Raw genomic sequence first — 19243 nt, forward strand, 5'->3', positions numbered from 1 at the left:
TAAGTTTGTTACAATATTAATTTTGTCCTGAAAAACGCACCCGCGACCAAGCATAAGAATGCTTACTCTTCTTTCAAAAGATTGAGGAGAAGTTCAGCATCCATTTCGTCATCTGTAATATATTATAACAGTGTCATTTAAATAATATGCATAGCTGGCGACAAAGTAAAGTTAAAACATTATAACAGTCGCTTACTCATAGCATTTTCCATTTTTCGTTGCTGGTTCCATTTTGTCCATGGAGACCAACTGCCACCACCGGTTGAAGATTCAAGAGCTTGTTCAGCTGCTAATTCCGCTGCTGTTTTGGCAACTCCACCACCAATTTTACCTGCAATTCGTCGTCTCCTGCGAGCAAGCCCGGAGGTTGCTAGGACGCAGGCGAGCAAAACAGCAATCACGAATGTTACTTTAAAGTTCATTTTTGGTTGTTCAGAATGATCTGCGGTTTATCACTTGCGAACGAGGTTTTATAGCAGAATTCCTTTTTCTTATTCAGCTATCTGACGCAATTGTTTCTGTATAAACTTTTTCTCATTTTCTGGGATCTATGAATATTTCTCAGTAAGTGCCAGATCGATGTGTTGCACATAAGTTTATCTTAACGCTTTCTATATGTTGGTTGGGTGATCACTGGTTAGACTTAACCATCTTTTTGTTTGCCTCGCGTAGTTTTATTTACTTATGGATATGTGTTTCCACGGTATATTAGGGCGGGGAAAGATGGGACACCTGTAGCACAGAATATTCAAATATCCTGGTTCTGTTTTAAACAATTAACAACGGTCTATGGGAGTCGTGAGGATAGGATTTTTATAATTATTTAAATATTCTCTGTTTACCACCAAATGTGACGAGAAAATAGAAGGATAAGGTATCCCCACCCTACTACAGTTCTATTTTTAAAATGTATGACTACATTAAATGTACTGAATAAACATGTACCTGTACCACCAGATATGTATATATACTTATACGCATGTATAGGCCAAACTCTATGATATTATATACCAAACTCCAATGAGGTTTACCAACGCATTTGGCAAGGGTTTGGGGTTTACTTAAAGCCAGGTCGATTATGTTTCTTAATTGTACGTATATAAAAGTTTTTGAAACAGTAGCAAAGCCAGTTTATATTAGCATGAAACGCCGTGTACGTTAATTTCTGTAACCATCGTTCTGGGGACCGATTGTGATGTGATTCGTAAAATTAACTCCCTTACCATTTTTTGTCTTTCCAAGCGACCCCACAATGTCACACCTAGCCTATCCTATCTACTTAGTATAAGGGGTATGTGTACAGATAGTGTAACTACAGTACACCTCATATTACATTTAAAGTATACGCGATTAAAACCTGCGTGTAATCTGTAAGGGACAAATCTTTTCTTATTTCCTGTTGAATAGACGAGGAGGGGTGGAGAGTACCATGAGAGTAAACCGATTGCTTTTTCTTAAACGTTTCTCAACTTAGCACGAAACGTACGTGACTTGAATTATCCGGTCTATTATAGATGCTTCTAAACTCTCTCGGTAGGTCTATACACAAAGTGCGAGCAAGACAAGTTGGTTTAATTTGCTTTTCACCAACTCTGTTTCCAAAGTGACAATCACGTTAGAACAACACAACATTGACTATAAAGCTGAAATAAGATTAACGTAATACTGGACCGCGCAATTTCAGTATAAATATCCGTAACAGTATGTAGTATAGGGGGGAAGATGGGACACATTTTCATCCTGTTTTCTTGTCCTATTTGGTACAGTAAACTGACAATATTTAAAAATTTATAAACCGTATCCTGACGACACCCATGGACCGTTGTTAATTGTTGAAAACACGACCAGGATAACAGGATATTATGTGCCAAAGGTGTTCCATCTTACCGCACACCACTATATTAAGGTTATTAAATTTTAAACATGATAACAAATTTAAAGGCGGTTTGTGAAATTGCTTGTTCGCTTAGTAGTTAGTCGAGCTGCAGACTTGTGTATATAGATGGCTATTTCAACCACAGACAAACTTACGTCATGAAATTACCACTGAACCAAACCGATTGCTTTTTCTTAAAAATTCGGCTAGTTTAACAAGAAAGGTGTGATTTGAATTATCCTGTCTATTAGAAACTTCTAAACTTTCTCGGTAGGTTTATACAAAAAGCGCCAGCAAGATACATCGTTTTAACTTTATTCAGTTTTTACAAACTCAGGTTCCAAAGTGACAATCACGTTAGAACAACGCAGCATTGACTATAAAGCTGAAATAATATGAAAGTAACACTGAACCGCGCATTTCATCATCAAAATAAATGCGGTTTGTTCAGGAACTTAGTTCATTTTATGTTGGTTTTTATAACATAAAAATTTTGATATATTGCTCTTGATACATTGACTAATACCATATATACCTGAAAATATGATTAGGTATCTATGCTAATACCAATGCGCTTGACTTCAACAACAGCGAGCTTTGTGTGTGTCATGCTGATTAGATTGGTTTAATGTTGGCGCCCTTCGTCATAAGGTGTCGCCATATATGCATATACCAATAACTCCTTGCACAGTGCACACGGCGTCTTTGTTGACGTTGAGTTGACGAGGAAACGCTTGGTGGTTGAGCAACATGTCTTCGCAACATGTCTTCGCAGCCAGTCGTGCAGGCGTTTGCATTCTGGTTGGACGCGGCCCTCGCGATTACACCCGGGGCAGAAGACTTACTTCGCAGCTAGTCTCATTTAGAGTTGTCGACTTGGATCTAGGACGTGAGGGTTCTGGGCTTGTTAGAGGGCGCTTTGAGCTTCTGGCAGTTCTCGTTGGCTGTGTGGTTTCGGTTGCTTTCTGAGTTGTACTATTCCTCTTATCGTTCTCGCCTTCGGTTTGTTGTGATAATAAAGGGTAGTCCTTTGTTCTGGCAGGGCATTCTGCTTGCTTATGACCTGGCTTTTGGCAGTATTTACAGGTAAATAAGGTAATGGTTTGGCCGGTTTATGAGACATAACATTCAAATCCATCACTGTTAATACAGGACGGTATTTGGTTCGCTTTTATATCTTCTGTTTCGATGTTCAGAATTATTAATCCCGATAAGAGGCCAAGCTTATTCTTTTTGCTATGGTGTCCACTTTACAAAAATGTGTTTCGACGAATTTCTTTATCGTTTCATTTTCCATATAGAAATTGGAACTCACCCGATGGCAACTCTTGTTTTGATGCTTCCATATAGGCGGACAGCCTGATGTTGTCATGTTTGACATTTTTTTCGTTATATCAATGGCGCCTGCCTATCTTTGCAGGTAAAATACACAAATTTACCTTTTCTGGTTGCAATACCAACAAGATTTCCGAGTGCGAAATCAACTCTCTTAACTAACTTACAGAGCTCTTCCTCTACCATTACATTTATCGTTCTTACTGCCAAACATGCAGGTCTTCTCATCAGAAAGGGCGCAGAAACTTTTGCAGCGTAACTAGTGCGCGAGGCATTGCGACCGTTCAGTCCAAACGCCAAAGTCGAAATTGATGGTTTATTGATTATTAAATCCGGCCAGTGGCGGTTAGCGCGTCTGTTGCCTGTAACCAGGACGTTGCGGGTATAAGGTTCATCGTTGCACCCAATGGGGGGCATATGTGCTCTTGAAAAGGACACTTAATAGGAATTGCCCCAACTAAGTGTTCCTTATGGCTTGTCGATACCATCATTAATACATACCAAAAAATCTCCCAAAAATAGTCAAGAGCGGCATAGAGGCGTGTTAAACAGAACGCCCATAGGTTATCCGACTATCGTTGTTCTACCACTTAGAAATCAATAAGTAGTTGCAAATCTGCATTTACTACCCCGTGGGTCGGTGGGTGTTAAAAAAGCGTAGCCTATTACTGAGTTGGTAAGCACGCTAAACACTATACTATATTTCATACAAAGTATTGTATTTCAGTAGCGCCAATACAAAGTCATTACAAAAACACACATGGTAGGTTTAAAAAGTTATATAGCAACATACGACACAACACAATCGGCGATTAACGCCGCTTTCAGGAGCCACCAAAATGAATTGATTGCCAGCACAAAGTGGCAAAACGGTTAATCGAGCTGACTATATGGTAAAACTTCTGTACAAGTTGGGCGTGACGGGCCGCTGTGGCCACGCACGCTAATACTGCTCCTATTGCGTAATGATGCTGGAAAGCGTTGCTGTTAGTGATTGTGGATGTTATATGGCGAAAGTGAAATCCGGTATGCGACGGTTATTAGTAAAGTGATAGTTAGGCCTACAGCGTTACGATAACACTATTAAATAATCGGCGACGAAAGGAATTTGCATAAACTATGGGTTTTTAGCGCGTTTTTCAGCGAGTTCGGTGTCAAAGTTGTTGTTTGGGGGGCACTTAAGCTGTGACAGACCTTTGCCCATGCATGCGTGTCGAGTCGGTCGTTTATGTAAATTCAGTTGGGTGATAAAAGAGAAGATATGCTGAATGTCACACAAGTAAGGCGAAGTGCGGAGTCAAAGCGAAAACCTTCGAAAAATAAACAAATATAACTATTTCTTTCCTTTACCACATTTGTGCTATGTTGGTCGGGACCAAAGAACACTCGGTCGAAACCGTCAGCAGACGGTTATTACTATGCTGATCTTTGAAACAAAAGGCTTGGGACAAGAAAGGCTGAAAACGTTTCAAACGGAATACATATTGCAACCGCGGTACACACACCGATGCATAAGTGTAACATGACCGGTATTCCATGTGCGTGTAGCCCTAAAAAAGATAAACTATGGTCGTTTCTCACACATCCGCGAGCGGTTTTAACAACGATAATTGGTTTAAATTAGAAAATGTCCCCTAGAAAACTAGGCTGGAGTTGTCCCGTTATCACTTCGTTTTGCTCAGCCGGTGTGCCTCACATGACTGCTTGTTCTTCCGGCGTCCTCCGACGGTCCTCGATGAGCCGCAGCACGGCGCCTGTTGAATGTAGCATTGTCGCCCCGACCCGCTCCCCCTCCACCGTTGCTATTGGTATCAAAGTCTCCTCTCATGCAGACCTGGCACCGACTGACACGTTGTCGCAGTGTTCCCGCTTTTAGCGTTTCCGAGATAGGTTGTCTGCGGATTCACCGAGAGTTACTATTTCAGCAAGATAAGTCGAACTAATACAATTGCTCTCGCTAAATAGGATCACAAAGTACGCACCTGAACTGGTTTTGTGGCATGATAGTTGCAAGCCAGAAGCTGTACCCGTTGGCGTATTGGTTACATGTACCTCGTCCGTGACATTCAATAAAGGGCCCGGCTCTGAAATCCTCCAAACAGGAACCAGGCGACTGCAGAGATTGTCCGCTGCCCTCGGCACCAGCTCCGGTGTGCTAAAACAATATCATGTAATAAAAACTATACAACACTAGACTTCTACTTCCCCAGCCTATCAAGCTGTTAATGATAAAGTAATTTAAATTATTCCAATCTGCATGAGTTGAACATTTAGGAAACTACTGAATCGTGATGATGGTAAGATTGACATATTCTGATCATTTCAAACTGTCCGCTCGAAATCCATATCTGACTCTGAACATAATACATACATTAAACATCCATAAGATCACATACCATGACAAAACTGTAGCCGATCCACAAACTTATCCAGTTCTCCGGGCAGTCTGGTATGAGATCAGACTGGCTGTGGACAGCGATTGTCAGCGAGGGAGTCTCACACACGGCGCATCTGCTGATGTATGGCTCGATAGCAGAACCTGCAGGACATGATAAGGAAGTTATTTTACGAAATGACATCATACATAAGAATTTCGTTGTGCAATCAAAGCACAAAGACGAAAAAACAACCTAACGAAACATGGAAGAAATTATTATTTCAGAAATTATAACAGGTGTTCTATTTCATACATCTTGTGTCCACTGACATGTAAGGTACCATTGTGGCAAAATATATATTTTTGCTTTTTGTATACATAGCTGACAACTGGGGACAAACCGAAACAGTCACCCATTACTAACTATTGAGTTTTAAATATAACCGTTTTAGGCCTTGCAAACATGACTACACTGGCGGCAACATCAGACCGAGAATGCAATTTTAAGCAAGAGGCGGGCGCTCTAACCTAATTCGTCACAATGCTACTCACGAGAAAAAAACGTGAACTTGGATGGCATTGCTTACAATACGCTTTAATGTACATTTGTATGTTAAGTTTAATATCCACACACCTGTAACTGCCTCCATGGACATGGGGAAGGGCTCGGGTGTAGAAAGCCAGAAAGAATAATCGTTTCTTGATGCCACCCGACAACTGTTGTCTACGGCGCAGAACATGAAGGGCATTGTATTGAATCTACGTAAGCAGGAACCAGCCGAACCTGAAGTAGTTGAGTAGGATTGTGAGCATAAGGACATATTATACTGTGGGGTAAAGTGAACACTGTCCGTACATACTTCCCAATATTTCCGAATTACACACCCTTACGCCATTCTATAATATAAATATAGTAGAGTGGGGGAAGATGGGACACCTTTAACACATAATATCCAAATAGCCTGATCGTGTTTAAAACAAGTAACAACGGTCTGTGGAAGTCGTGAAGATACAGTTTTATAATTCATTGAATGTTCTTTGTTTACCACCAAATGAAAAGAGAAAACTAAACGAAAAGGTGTCCCATCTTCCCCCATTATACTATACTTATAATATATAAGTTGCTACCAGTAACACGGTTTAGGTTCGGGAAATCTATTGCTTGTGAGTCGTTGTAACGTACCCAGATCTTGGCCGTGTGAACGTTCGTTTCCTTGAATATAAAGCAGGGAGTAGCCGTCCCACAATTTCCTCATGTTCAGAGGGCAATCGGGAACATATGTTGTTTGACTGTGGCGAGTGACAAAGTAGCCATGGAAAAGTGCTGATGGACCGGGGGTACCAGGAAGACCGTTAGCTCCAGGAAGACCGTCTTCACCGGGCAGACCTTGCGCGCCTAAACGCACGCAACATTAGAGCTCGTTCAAACGGAAATGAACATACGCATAACTAGAACACACATAACCACAGCATAACCAACGTATACAACAAACATACAAAACACACATTGAGTTTAGTGAAGTACTATGAAAAACGTGTGTGTGTCAACACCAAATAGTGAACCATCTAAGTTACTATGAACAAATCCACTTACCAACCAAACCTTGTGGACCGGGCTCCCCACGGTCGCCAGCCAAACCCGGCAACCCAGGTATACCCTCCTGACCAATTTCACCCTTCTGACCCCGTGTACCGGGCGTTCCTTGTCGTCCAACTTGACCAGGGAAACCCCTGGGTCCAACAGGTCCTGGAGATCCAGATTCTCCTTTTTCTCCTTCTCTAAAGATCGGCTGTGCGTCCTCTCCGCGAAGACCGGTTGTACCTTTAAATACTAATTAAAAACAGCCCAGCGTTAACATTAAGTACGTTGTTACCTCTTTCTCCTTTTTCACCAGGTGGACCTTCAAGACCAGGCAGACCCTGTGCACCTGGTTCTCCGGGCCTTCCTTTCATTCCAGGAAAACCAGGTTCACCCTGCTCACCAGCGAAACCAGCTAAACCAGGAAGTCCGGTTGAACCCTGTGTAAAGCAAAATTACATGTAAATGTTTGCCAGACATAATTTATGTTTTTACTTACAGGTAAGCCCGTTTGACCCTTAGCACCAGGCTTTCCTTCGAAACCATTGAATCCAGGCTCACCAGTTGGACCAGGCTCTCCTTTCTTGCCCAATAAACCTGGTAATCCAGGAAGACCCGGTGGTCCGGTTGGTCCTGGTAAGAAAGTAAAGTATTTAAATAAAAGTCAAACAAATTGATCAAAAATTGTTATTTGATAACAAAAAAATCAAATATTCACTAGATGTTGCAGAAGAATAAATACCTGATTCTCCAGCTGGGCCAGATGGTCCAGTTGCCCCAATCTCTCCTTTAACTGTAGCACCCCTGGGTCCTGGTTGTCCTTGTCTTCCTGAAGGACCTTCAGGTCCCAAAAATCCCATTTCACCTTTAAGTCCTGGCAGGCCTCTTGGTCCCTGAATTACAACCAATATTTGCATGTGTTCAATTAAACATGACCTATAGAAAACTTACAGGTAACCCTGGAAGTCCGATCATCCCCTCTTCTCCTGGAAGGCCTTGTCTGCCAGGCAAACCTACAGGTCCAGGAACAGAGTCACCAGGTAACCCAGCCTCTCCGGGCAAACCATCAAGACCCTGTCTTCCAGGTAAACCAGTTCTGCCCTTCTCTCCTTGAACACCTGGCAGACCTTCCAAACCTAAAGCAAAATTATCTGTAAGATCTGCGTACATTTAATGGTATGTTTTACATACCTCCAATACCAGGAAGACCTTGTTGGCCTGGGAAACCTCTTTCACCCGCCGGACCAGTGTTACCCTTTTCACCACTTTCACCGGGGAATCCCATGAGACCAGAGTTACCTCTGCCTCCTTTTGGTCCTGGCAAACCATTCCTACCAGGCAAACCAACCTGGCCGTCTTTACCAGGCATACCTGGTTCACCATCTAAACCATCTTTGCCCTTAAAAAAATAAAACAAGGTATAATGAGCTAGGAGAAAAAAGAATGTTTAAAAACAATGTATTTTCAAGAAAAAAGTTCTAACAGTTGTACGTTTCTACCATTCGCAAGAGGTTTAGTATTAAACTTTAAACTTACAGGTAAACCATCAACCCCTGGCAATCCAGGCAATGTACTCTTTGCTCCTTTTTGTCCGGGAAGTCCAGGATACCCACGAGAACCAGGAAGTCCAATTGTTCCTTGTTCCCCTTGTGGTCCCGGTGGCCCTTCAGGACCAGGAAGACCCAAATCTCCTGGACTACCAGGTGTACCTAAATATACATAGACTTCAGTAAATGTGCATTGGACTCAAGAAAACAAAACAAACCTTGTTCTCCTTGTGTTCCAGGAAGGCCATCTAACCCAGTAAGGCCACGTGGTCCTCGCGCTCCCTTTTCACCCACCAAACCTTGCTCACCTTTCTTACCAGGGTAACCATAAAGTCCTGCCAAACCTGCTGGACCCGTTTCTCCTTTATCACCTAAAACCACAAAGATGTTATAACACAAACAACACACATTTTAAAACACAAACAACACATTAAACTTTTTCTCCAATATCAATCAAAAAAAATGTTCATACACTTAACAACCCTATGGAATCTTACCTTGTTCTCCCTTTTCACCAGGTTGAAGCAAATGAGCTGCAACCTCAGCTGGTTCTCCTTTCTGGCCAAGTGGACCACGGAAACCAGGTGCACCATCCTCACCAGGTGAACCCTCAGCCCCTGGTAAACCATCAGAACCAGGTAAACCGGGGTTACCAGGCTCACCTTTTCTTCCAGGGAAACCTAATGAAAATGGATATTAATTCTGCTGTCTTTAAGAAAAGAAAAGGAACATTTGCATGAAATTTTCAAAAACTATCAAAACTCACCCATAGGACCCGAGCGACCTTGCAAACCTTGTGGACCTGTTGGTCCCTCTTTTCCAGGAGGTCCAGCTGAGCCATCTAAACCAGGTAAACCAGTACGGCCTGGTGAACCAGTCACACCCTGCAAGCCAGGATAACCTTCTGAACCTGGGCTACCCTGTTCACCTTTCATTCCAACTATATCAGTACCAGGAAGACCTGGTTCTCCAGGCTCACCTTGTGATCCCGGATAACCTGCGAAAAAATGTATGATGATGTATAAGCAATAAACTTAAATAAAAACTGTGAAACAATAACAACTGATGCGTTGGAGCTGAACAACTGATGCCTTGAGGCTTGAATTTAAAAGAAAATTAAAATGTAAACTAAATTTTATATATAACAATAAATAAGGACTCAGTTCACCAACTAAAGTACCTGGTAATCCTGTTTCTCCTTGAGGTCCTGCTGGTCCAATAGGTCCAAGTCTTGCACTACCAGGTTCGCCCTTCTGTCCAGGTCGACCAGTAAGACCATCAAATCCAGGTTGACCTTTAATTTAATGCTTAGTTACAAAACAAAAACAAAATTACAATAGACACATAAGTGTTGTTGTTTTATAACAAAAATGCGTATTACTTAAAGAATGTCATAGGTTGGGTCCAAAAATTCAGTTTTTACTTAATTTTGACGAACTATGAAAAATAGGCCGGCCATAAATATCCAACATTTGTTTTACCATCTTTTCCATCTTCTCCATCAGGCCCTGCAGGTCCTCGGCGTCCAGCTGGTCCAGGAGGTCCTTGTTCACCAATTACACCTGGTGCTCCTGGGCTTCCTCTACTGCCCTGAGTACCTCTAGGACCAGGGTATCCAAAAGCATCTTTTCCCTGAAAAATGATTTTATTTTATTTGTAAAACAACCCCATACATTCGCAATAGAGAAATAACATCTTTTAATTTGTAGAAGTATGCTGTATATTATGTGAACTCACTTTTTCTCCCGGTAGACCATCTAAGCCTGGCATACCATCAAATCCAGGCCTACCAGCGCTTCCTTTCTTTCCAGGTTGACCAGTTTCACCAGGAATACCTACAGCACCAGGCTCACCACGAACTGATCGACCAGCTGGGCCTTGTGATCCCTTTTCTCCTTTTCTTCCAGCAAATCCTGGGTAGCCTTGTAAACCATCCTCACCTGTGCAAAAATATATCATGAACATTTCTGGATAACATTTTAAAAGATGCATAAATGTGTCAGCAAGAACTATTTTTCACCTTTTATCTATTACAAATGCTAATACCAAAAAAATCTATTATTGAAAATGTCTTTTCAAGCAGCAAAATATACCTTTCTCTCCTGCTTCTCCAGGTCTTCCAGGGGTTCCAGGTAAACCTGTATTACCAACTTCTCCTTGCTCTCCGGGAATAACTCTTGACCGTGCAGGTTCTCCCTTTTGTCCTACAAATACAGCCATGGTTTAAATGTGAACGAATAAGCTGACTTTGTGTGGTTTTGTGTTAACACAATTAATATATAACTTATTTAACAAATACAAATTTTCTTTACCTGGTGGACCAGGGAACCCAAGACCTCCTGAGTTTCCTCTGTCTCCCTTCGCTCCTGGTTCACCAGTTTCTCCAGGAAGATCCTGACCATCACGACCGGGTGCTCCAGGAATACCTGGGTTTCCGGTTTCACCCGACAGACCAAGTGGTCCAGGAAAACCAATTTCACCTTTGCTACCCTTGGCACCCCGTTCTCCATTAAGACCATCCCTAACAAAAAACACGATTATCATTAGGAAAACCGCTACCAGTTCTAACTAGAGCCATCATACTACCTTCCAGGAGCTCCTGATCTGCCTGGCAAACCAGCTGGTCCAACAAATCCAGGGGATCCTACAAAATACAAAAAAATCACAGGGAAGGCCACAAAATATAGAAAATCATACAAAAGTGAAAAAGCAGTAGAAACAACAAGAATAAAAGTTTTCTTATAAATTTTTAAAATGTAGGTTAAGTTACCTTTGTCTCCTTTCACGCGAATAATATTGAGTTCTCCAACTTCTCCCTTTGCACCAGGAGGTCCAATCTCTCCTTCTGGTCCATCATTTCCCTGAAATATAACAAACCTTGAATATTCCATTACAAGAACTACACATTACCAACTTACCAATTGCCCTGGAAGTCCAGGGAATCCAGCAAAACCTTTCTGGCCTTTCCCACCCTTTGCACCATGGGAGCCCATTTCTCCGGGTATACCAGGGGTGCCAGGATTTCCAGCTTCACCAGTGGAACCTTTAGGACCAGCTGGACACAAGCCACATTCTTCTCCTTTTGGACCAGCAGCACCAGAGCGACCTATAAAAAAACAGACAGTGAATAATAGGAAGGATGAGATTCCTGATTACAGTAAAAATTACACATTTTTTTTAATGAGGAGTTAATTTAGCAGTGGTAATTCGTAAGGGTTAGTTATAGCATTGGCACTTAAACCCTGCAGTGAATAGAAATATACAAAAAATATTTGAATAGGATGTTATAATTCACCTGGGAATCCAGGAGAGCCAACACGGCCTGGTGGACCTGGGGACCCTGGCTGACCAGGGGGCCCGGGAGTAACCATTTCTTCCATGATTTCGTGTGTAATCACTGCATCAGTGCCTGGTGAGCCTTTAGGTCCAGTTGGTCCGGGTAAACCAGGTCTACCATTGCTACCTGGACGACCATCTTGTCCTGGTGGTCCTTCAACAGTCAAACCACGCTCACCGGGTTGACCAGGCTCACCAATGTTACCCTTAAGACCGGGTTGACCAGGAAGACCTATGTATTGAAATGAATAAAGAACATAAATAGCAACATTATGATGGATTTCACATAACTTAGCAATCGTAATTTTAAACTTACTGTTAATAACATAAACGCCTATATTTCATATACATCATTACCTGGTTGACCAGATGGACCAGGTGGTCCAGGCGGGCCTTGTAGACCAAACCCAGGATTTCCTCTGGGTCCTTGATCTCCAGGTGTACCGGGAATTCCAGCAGCTCCTTTGAGACCATTCAAACCCGCCATCCCTGGAAAACCCATAGAACCTTTTTCACCAGCTGGACCAGTGGGACCAGGAGGACCAACTTTTCCTGCAGAACCACTTTCTCCCTGTGAAAAAAATACAAAATTGGTAAATTAATTCTAAAAACATAGGTAAATCGTTTGATAAATCTTACAGGGTATCCTGGTGGACCAGGCAAACCAGATTCACCATCTTCTCCTTTGTTTCCTTTAGGTCCTGTCCTTCCTGGTTGACCGGGATAACCAGGCTCACCCTTAGAACCCTGTATATCATAGGTTTAGTACTTTTTCCACTGCATAATCATAGCAGTAACTTACGTCATATCCATTGATACCGGGGGTTCCTGGCTTTCCAACCTTTGTGCTCTGAAATGCATTTGAATATTCAATATTAAGAATTTGGCAAGTTCAAATAATTTATTTATATGGTTTACCAACCTGTGGTCCTAATGGTCCCATTTCTCCCTTATCACCCTTGCCTCCTTTCATGCCCGGAAGTCCCTTTAAGAAATCAGTGTTTAAACAAGCACTGGAGTAATATAACACATTAGAGGGTTTTAGAACTTACAGTAAAACCAGTGTCTCCACGTTCTCCCTTTTCACCTCTGTCACCTTTACCTCCCTAAACAAAACACAGATTAGGCAAAAACGCCTTGAGGGTTTAACTATCACATAACTCAACAACTTACCGGCAAACCATCTTTTCCTGGTGGGCCCTGCAATGTAATCAATAGTTACAGCAAGTGCTTTGTTTTTAAACTACGTTGTAGTGTTACATACTCATCATTACATAAGCAGACAATAAATTTCATGTTACAGTGCCATTGTATGTCTGCAACATGGATTTTAAAATGCAAATTGTACTTACCCACCTGGACCTAGCATTATGGCCAGTGGTGATAATACTCATACTAACATACACAAGAAGTTGCAAACAAAACCCCGGTATCATAAATCAACTGGTTTGGGAATGACAGTTAGCTAAATGTAAATATCACAGTAGAAAACTTACAACTGGTTGGTTAATATCTGTGGTTGGTGTTTCTTTACTTTCATCAATTATACTTTGACCTGGAGGTCCAGGAAGACCAGGGGGGCCCTATTATTTTGGGTAAATTAAACTGTGAGCTGTTTTACAGCTTAGCTCGCAGATGGGGTGTTCAGAATGTCCTTGGCAGCATTTTGGGGTTGAATTTGAAAAGAAAACGGAACATAGCACCAGTTTAAACAAATAAAACGTAAACCCACTATGAAAAAGTCAGCGCCTCCAGTCTGAGCGTCTAAATCTCCCCGCGTGCCTGAGTTGCCGGGCAAGCCAGGTTCTCCCTTTGCATTAAACCATGCACAGCAGAAGCATCAAATGTGAAGAGCAGCATTGAAGAGCAGAGCGGTAGTGACAGCCAGCAGCAGATTTGGCAAACAGCAGCAAGTTTAAATTAAAATTGAACAAGATTAGTTGCGTTGCAGGTTAGATTGATTTATCTTATTAAAGAATTAGTCTAGCAGCCTAACATCATGCAGTTAAAGCTAGTGTTAAGCTAGAGTTTGCTTAAATGACAATAAAGTGAGAAAATTGCTCAAAAAGTGTCAAAAAAAGAAAAAAATGAAAGTAAAATATTTGCATTGCTAATTGTATTGGTTTAAATAATAAAAAGATATTTTATCTTTACTTCTCACACTATTTGATTTATTTATTACAGCATTAAATAGATTAATATGTATGCCACCTCTTTGAAAGCTTTAGCGTATCGTGCACACTACTCTACAACTGGGCCACACTAGTTCGGCAATTTGTTTAAGTTAGACTACTTTACATTGCATGCAATAGCTATCGCTTTATGCAGCCGCTAAAAGCACAGATTAAGATTTCATAAAAAAAAGCTTGAATATTGTTTATTATGTTGGGCCAAGTGGACAATCTGAACATCCTATATTATATTTAGTATGCATATAGTAACAATACCACAATGATAGAAAATAGCTACTGATATCAATTTAGCTTGGATAAGAATTAAATATATAAACAGAAATATATTAATCTCATAAAAAGGTTCTAGGAGTTATTGAAACAAAAAAACAACAAAATTCCTTATATTACAGTTTGTCTTGGCAAGAAAAACAGTCTGTGTCAATTTAAATTAGAAGTGGTTTCATAGGAAATAGTTTCACATACCTTCTCTCCTTTCTCTCCCTGAAATCCAAGACCCATCTCTCCCTGTTGGGAACAAGTTGTTTACCACAAGTCTAATACACAACTTTGTGTTTTAAAGTGTTTACATAATTTTATTTACTTACCCTGTCTCCAGTAGGTCCGTCATTTCCAGGAGGACCCTGTGTAGTTAAAAATTATTTGGTTACACTTTGCTATTTACTAATAAAATTAAAAAAATAAAAATCTTGTTTTTCTGTTGTGTTAAATTCTGTGGTAAGAAACTTGATATTTCAGTGTATTAGTCACAGCGCACAAACTTGTTTACTGGGACTATCATTGAACTAACTGCAGTGGTGCAACCCACACATTTAAGAAAGATCGGAATCTATTACTACAAGTTCTCACTCCCGCAGATTATCTCTCATGAAATCAAGAAATATTTGAGTGGGTGGTAATGGTCTAATCTCTGCCCACATCTTGTATAAACATAAAACATAATAATACAATAATACAGGGTAAATTTCTGTCCAAAAGGAACGAAAATATAAATGTCATTCAATTTTAATTAAATCGAACGACATATTTATATACAAAGCCTTTTTAAACAAAACATATATGCAAGTAAAGCTGCTGCTACACTTAAATAACTCACAGGTGGGCCAGGGTTTCCAATGTAACCTCGGGGACCAACGGGACCATTCTCACCATCATCTCCCTGCATTAAAACAGTTTATTGAGTTCAATAATTCACTTTCTCAGGAATTATAAGTGCATACCTGTGGTCCAGATAGACCATCAAGTCCAGGTTCTCCTTTTGTTCCAGCCACCATATTGATAACTTCACCAGGTTGACCCTGAAATTAGCATTAGCCTTTTAAACTTTGTTCTTTGTGTACCTTGTTTCACCCGATGTTTAATACCTTTAAACTTTGTAAACTACTCATAACCATTTCGGTATATTAATTTAACATTTTTGATTGCCTTTAGAACAGACAGTCGTTTAAAATTAGAAATTGATTACTAACTGACCTTCATACCCTTTGAACCAGCAGGTCCAGGTCTGCCACTGAATCCATCAAGACCTGGAGGACCAACAAGACCCAATTCTCCCTGTAGAGATAATATATTACATGTCTGGTACAATTGACTTTTTAAGCAGGTTAAGCAGGAGTGAGTGAAATGAAGGGTAAAAGCAATAAAAAATGACTGAGAAACAAATAAATCACATTTACCTTGGTTCCATTGCAACCAGGCAAACCTTCAGGACCAGGTGCACCAGTTTGTCCAGGAATACCCTGTATAAAAATTCAATATGGCATGTTTAATATACTTATTTCCTGGTTTCCAAAAAAAGAACTTACCGGAATTCCTGGATTTCCAGGATAGCCGTGGACACCTTGACTGCCCTGTTATGCATGGTTGTTAAGAGGTGAATTATAAAACATGTATGCACATGAATACAGCAATACTTACTCTTGACCCTTTTGGTCCTTGCATTCCTTCTCTTCCTGACTTGCCCTAAACCAAAATATTATCTTATTAAGAATACATGCATTACTAATGGTTAAGATCTGACACAACGCATCAATCATGTTAAGGCTTTTAGAAATATCCACAGAATTTTAATAGGCTTATATATATATTTCAATATTTTAGTTAAAAAATTAACTATAACATCAACTTACAGTTAAACCTCTTGGTCCAACTGGGCCTTCTGGTCCGGGGTAACCAGGTAATCCAGGGGGTCCTGGCATACCTTCAAGACCGGGCATACCCTGTAAATTTGTTAAACATGATTAGTTTCATGGCTGTTTATAAGACAATGAAGAACTAATTAATTAAAAAACAAAATAAATAAAGATAAAAATACTCAAAAAATGCAGATGGTTATAGTATATTATATGGAGTAGCATACCAATTCATTAAAATTTTGTGTAATTTTGGATAAATACTAATCACAAACGCTTACTCTTGCTCCTTTCGTTGCATTGCAGTATGTTACTGCTCCACCTCCACAGCCAGCAGATGCATACACAGCCTGAAAACAAATACAATTAATATTAAATATTTGATCTAACCGGTGAGGCATTTATTGGGATAAATGTTAAACTTTGCTTGCTTTGTGGTTTAAAGTGTCAAACAGGTGGCCACAGTTTCATGGATTTATGAAACGGGTTTTGTATAACGACATAAAGGACAAGTGCGTTTCAAAACAAATAACAATATTGTTAAGTGGGCGGTTAACATAAAACGGGACGGCGCGACAGTGGCACTTGTAAATGATTGTTTCTTTGCGACAGAAGTAAAAACATCCACGAAAGCGTCATTCCCAGACTTTACATTTGAGCGTAATGTAATATTACTCAGTCAAGGAGAGCAGGGAGCGACAGTAATGCTCAGTCACCACTTTCCAGATTTGCGGTGGAGAAATACACAGTCTCTGCCACTACAGACGCCAATTCTCTCATGCGTCAATGATAGGATACACGGTGAAGGTGAACATGATTTGCGACACCTAACCAGACAATTACGTCGGGCAAACGTGCGTCAAATTGCCCGCGCGTCATTGCCATATTTCCTCTTTCAATCACGCAAAAACTAGGGTTGGGTGTTTTTTACGTCATTGTCTGTCTGGAACCATAGTCGATTTAAATTGAAAGCAAGAGTAAAAGAATTGAACATGACAAGAACGTCAGGTTTAGAACACGCCGGTCTACTTGAGGTTCCACCATTAGGTCACGTAGGCTATAATGGTCTAAACTTGTCTGTATTGTTAACGAAGATGTCATTGCAAGTGCTGGAAACCAAATCAAAACATAAGATGGTTTCGTTTCTCCCTTCATATTTTTCGCAAATTGTATTAATGGGATTCCGAAATTAGGTTTAGTAATCGCTATTTAAACAAAATTATAAACTGTATGTCTTACCACCCGGTATTTATCCGATATTAACCGTAAACCGTACCACAAAATTTAATTTTTGCCACAATTACAGGCTAACGTGTAATTTCTTAAGGATAATCCCGATAGCGAATCAATGAGAAGCTGTGTCGAGACGGGATTAGAAATTATAAATGTTAAAGTCAGACATAAAAGGAGAATGGATACACTAACACCGGTCCTTAGTCAGACAAAGGCTGACCAGACGGCCAATATAATCGCCAGGTGCTTTCATATTACCGCGATCCCGTAACCACTTGACCAACGATGTCGCCCGTCTTCCTGTTCGTACAAGAAGTGGATGACTACGTCAGGTAACTTGTTATTAGCGCCATGTCCTGGGGAAATGGCGTAAGCCATGGCCGTGAGAATGAATAATAGGTTTTATCTGACGACAAGGAAACCTTTGATAATTAAACCAATAGAACAAACAACAAGGACAGGTGACGATTTTGAAGAACAATCACCACAACAGCGCTAGAGAGCACGACGGTTTGGAATTTTGCAAGATGAAACTACGGTTTCACACAACTATGCCACGTAGCTAATACCCTGCTAAACGAAGCACTTCGTGTTTGGTGAAAATGTTTGATGTATATAATACCAAAAAAAATGGTTTTGAACACACACAGGAAGGAACCAAATAACGATTTTAAAATTAAACACCAAATTTAGAACTTTCAATTGAAGATAAATGAGACGATTGGCTAACAACCTCCCGACGTCATGGTGTGTGTTAACACACAAGAGAAAGTAAACTCAGTTGCTTTCAGCGGTTAATCTCCAAAACTAGACCAAAGCACCTGTTCAAATCGGTTATACGACTAAAAAATGTAATACAAACAAACTGTCAGTCGAAACGTACATCTGCGACAAGTATGTGGTCTGTGAAAGGAATTCTGTCGTGTGAAGTCATACAAATCTATCGGAGTTCCATATAGCCCATGCGGTATAAACCGATAATGCATCAATTAACCTTAATTGCTCGTTTAACCTACATGGTATGAACATGTTTATATACATGACGATTTAGAATCGCTCTTGCAGGAGCCGTTTCACAGCACACATCATCTGCTGCACAGGCCACGTTCTCACGTCAACACTTTTTAAATAGAGCGCCATGGTAACCCGAGAAGATGTTTTTGTTTGACCAGTGGTACTGTCCTTTATTTATTTGATTGTTGTTGTTGTAACACACGTGTAAAACCCAAATAAACTCGGTCGACTCCAGGTGTGTGGCATACCAAATCGGTCACAGCACTGCTCCATTTTAATCAACTGACATTCCAATCTAACCAGAGCAGTTTTTCAACAGAACGTGACTTCGATCCGCCAGACGAGTGACAGTTAAAACAGCTGGAACCAGTCATAAAGTTTGGGTCTGATAAAATGGAAATTCGTAGAATTCCAGACAAAAGAAGAAAAAATGTGCTGGCGCAAATGGTTTCATACATAGTAGGGTGGGAGAAGATGGGACACCTTTTCATTCTATTTTCTAGTCTCATTTGGTATTAAACTAAGATCATTCAAAGAGTTATAAAACCGTATTCTCACGACTCCTATTTCCTGACATTTCTATCGCAGAACATGATTTCCAACCTCTGTCAAGTCGCTAATA

At 40.6% G+C, this 19243-nt stretch overlaps 2 protein-coding genes and 1 long non-coding RNA gene across 4 annotated transcripts in view; 1 reads left to right on the forward strand and 2 right to left on the reverse strand.

The window, feature by feature from the left end:
* LOC113475684 overlaps positions 1-4426 on the forward strand; it is an 8460-nt gene extending 4034 nt beyond the window's left edge. Inside the window, exon 3 of the long non-coding RNA XR_003397431.1 lies at positions 3341-4426. This is a non-coding gene — a long non-coding RNA (uncharacterized LOC113475684). The remainder of the gene's footprint in view (positions 1-3340) is intronic.
* Positions 4-432, reverse strand: LOC100187513. The gene is made up of 2 exons (XM_002126168.5): positions 197-432; positions 4-112 (listed from the first exon to the last, which is right to left on the reverse strand). Exons 1-2 carry the CDS (start codon positions 420-422, stop codon positions 63-65), a joined length of 276 nt encoding a protein of 91 aa, XP_002126204.1. The 5' UTR covers positions 423-432; the 3' UTR covers positions 4-62.
* On the reverse strand, positions 3914-16790 carry LOC100185145 (collagen alpha-5(IV) chain). 2 transcript variants are annotated; one of them, XM_026840141.1, is made up of 41 exons: positions 16656-16790; positions 16372-16461; positions 16160-16204; positions 16048-16092; positions 15919-15981; positions 15716-15796; positions 15463-15540; positions 15339-15401; positions 14830-14865; positions 14708-14749; positions 13547-13633; positions 13224-13250; positions 13103-13156; positions 12973-13035; positions 12853-12900; positions 12690-12797; positions 12408-12621; positions 12010-12282; positions 11633-11820; positions 11485-11575; positions 11301-11358; positions 11027-11235; positions 10808-10918; positions 10452-10654; positions 10196-10346; positions 9895-10008; positions 9481-9711; positions 9212-9394; positions 8933-9085; positions 8704-8876; positions 8359-8566; positions 8119-8303; positions 7910-8060; positions 7667-7800; positions 7463-7607; positions 7183-7410; positions 6772-6984; positions 6223-6372; positions 5608-5750; positions 5194-5366; positions 3914-5106 (listed from the first exon to the last, which is right to left on the reverse strand). In XM_026840141.1, the coding sequence occupies exons 1-41, from the start codon at positions 16773-16775 to the stop codon at positions 4890-4892; spliced, it is 5349 nt and encodes a 1782-aa protein (XP_026695942.1). In that variant the 5' UTR covers positions 16776-16790; the 3' UTR covers positions 3914-4889. The 2 variants fall into 2 exon arrangements, with proteins under 2 accessions (XP_026695942.1, XP_026695943.1); XM_026840142.1 differs by lacking the exon at positions 13547-13633 and adding an exon at positions 13783-13860 and having other exon boundaries at positions 3918-5106.
* Between the last annotated feature and the right edge of the window lie 2453 nt (positions 16791-19243).

Source organism: Ciona intestinalis, unplaced genomic scaffold (genome assembly GCF_000224145.3).
Source record: "Ciona intestinalis unplaced genomic scaffold, KH HT001140.1, whole genome shotgun sequence".
Taxonomy (NCBI): Eukaryota; Metazoa; Chordata; class Ascidiacea; order Phlebobranchia; family Cionidae; genus Ciona; species Ciona intestinalis.

What these genes read in the sequence shown, in the direction of transcription:
- LOC100187513 (XM_002126168.5), bottom strand. Translation starts at nt 422, where the DNA reads ATGAACTTTAAAGTAACATTCGTGATTGCTGTTTTGCTCGCCTGCGTC. An exon ending in AAAAATGGAAAATGCTATGA is followed by an intron (nt 113 to 196) that starts GTAAGCGACTGT and finishes AATATATTACAG; the next exon opens with ATGACGAAATGGATGCTGAA.
- LOC100185145 (XM_026840141.1), bottom strand. Translation starts at nt 16,775, where the DNA reads ATGCCTCACCGGTTAGATCAAATATTTAATATTAATTGTATTTGTTTT. An exon ending in CAGGAAAAGATGGTTTGCCG is followed by an intron (nt 13,157 to 13,223) that starts GTAAGTTGTTGA and finishes TGTTTTGTTTAG; the next exon opens with GGAGGTAAAGGTGACAGAGG. An exon ending in TGGGACCATTAGGACCACAG is followed by an intron (nt 12,901 to 12,972) that starts GTTGGTAAACCA and finishes AATGCATTTCAG; the next exon opens with AGCACAAAGGTTGGAAAGCC.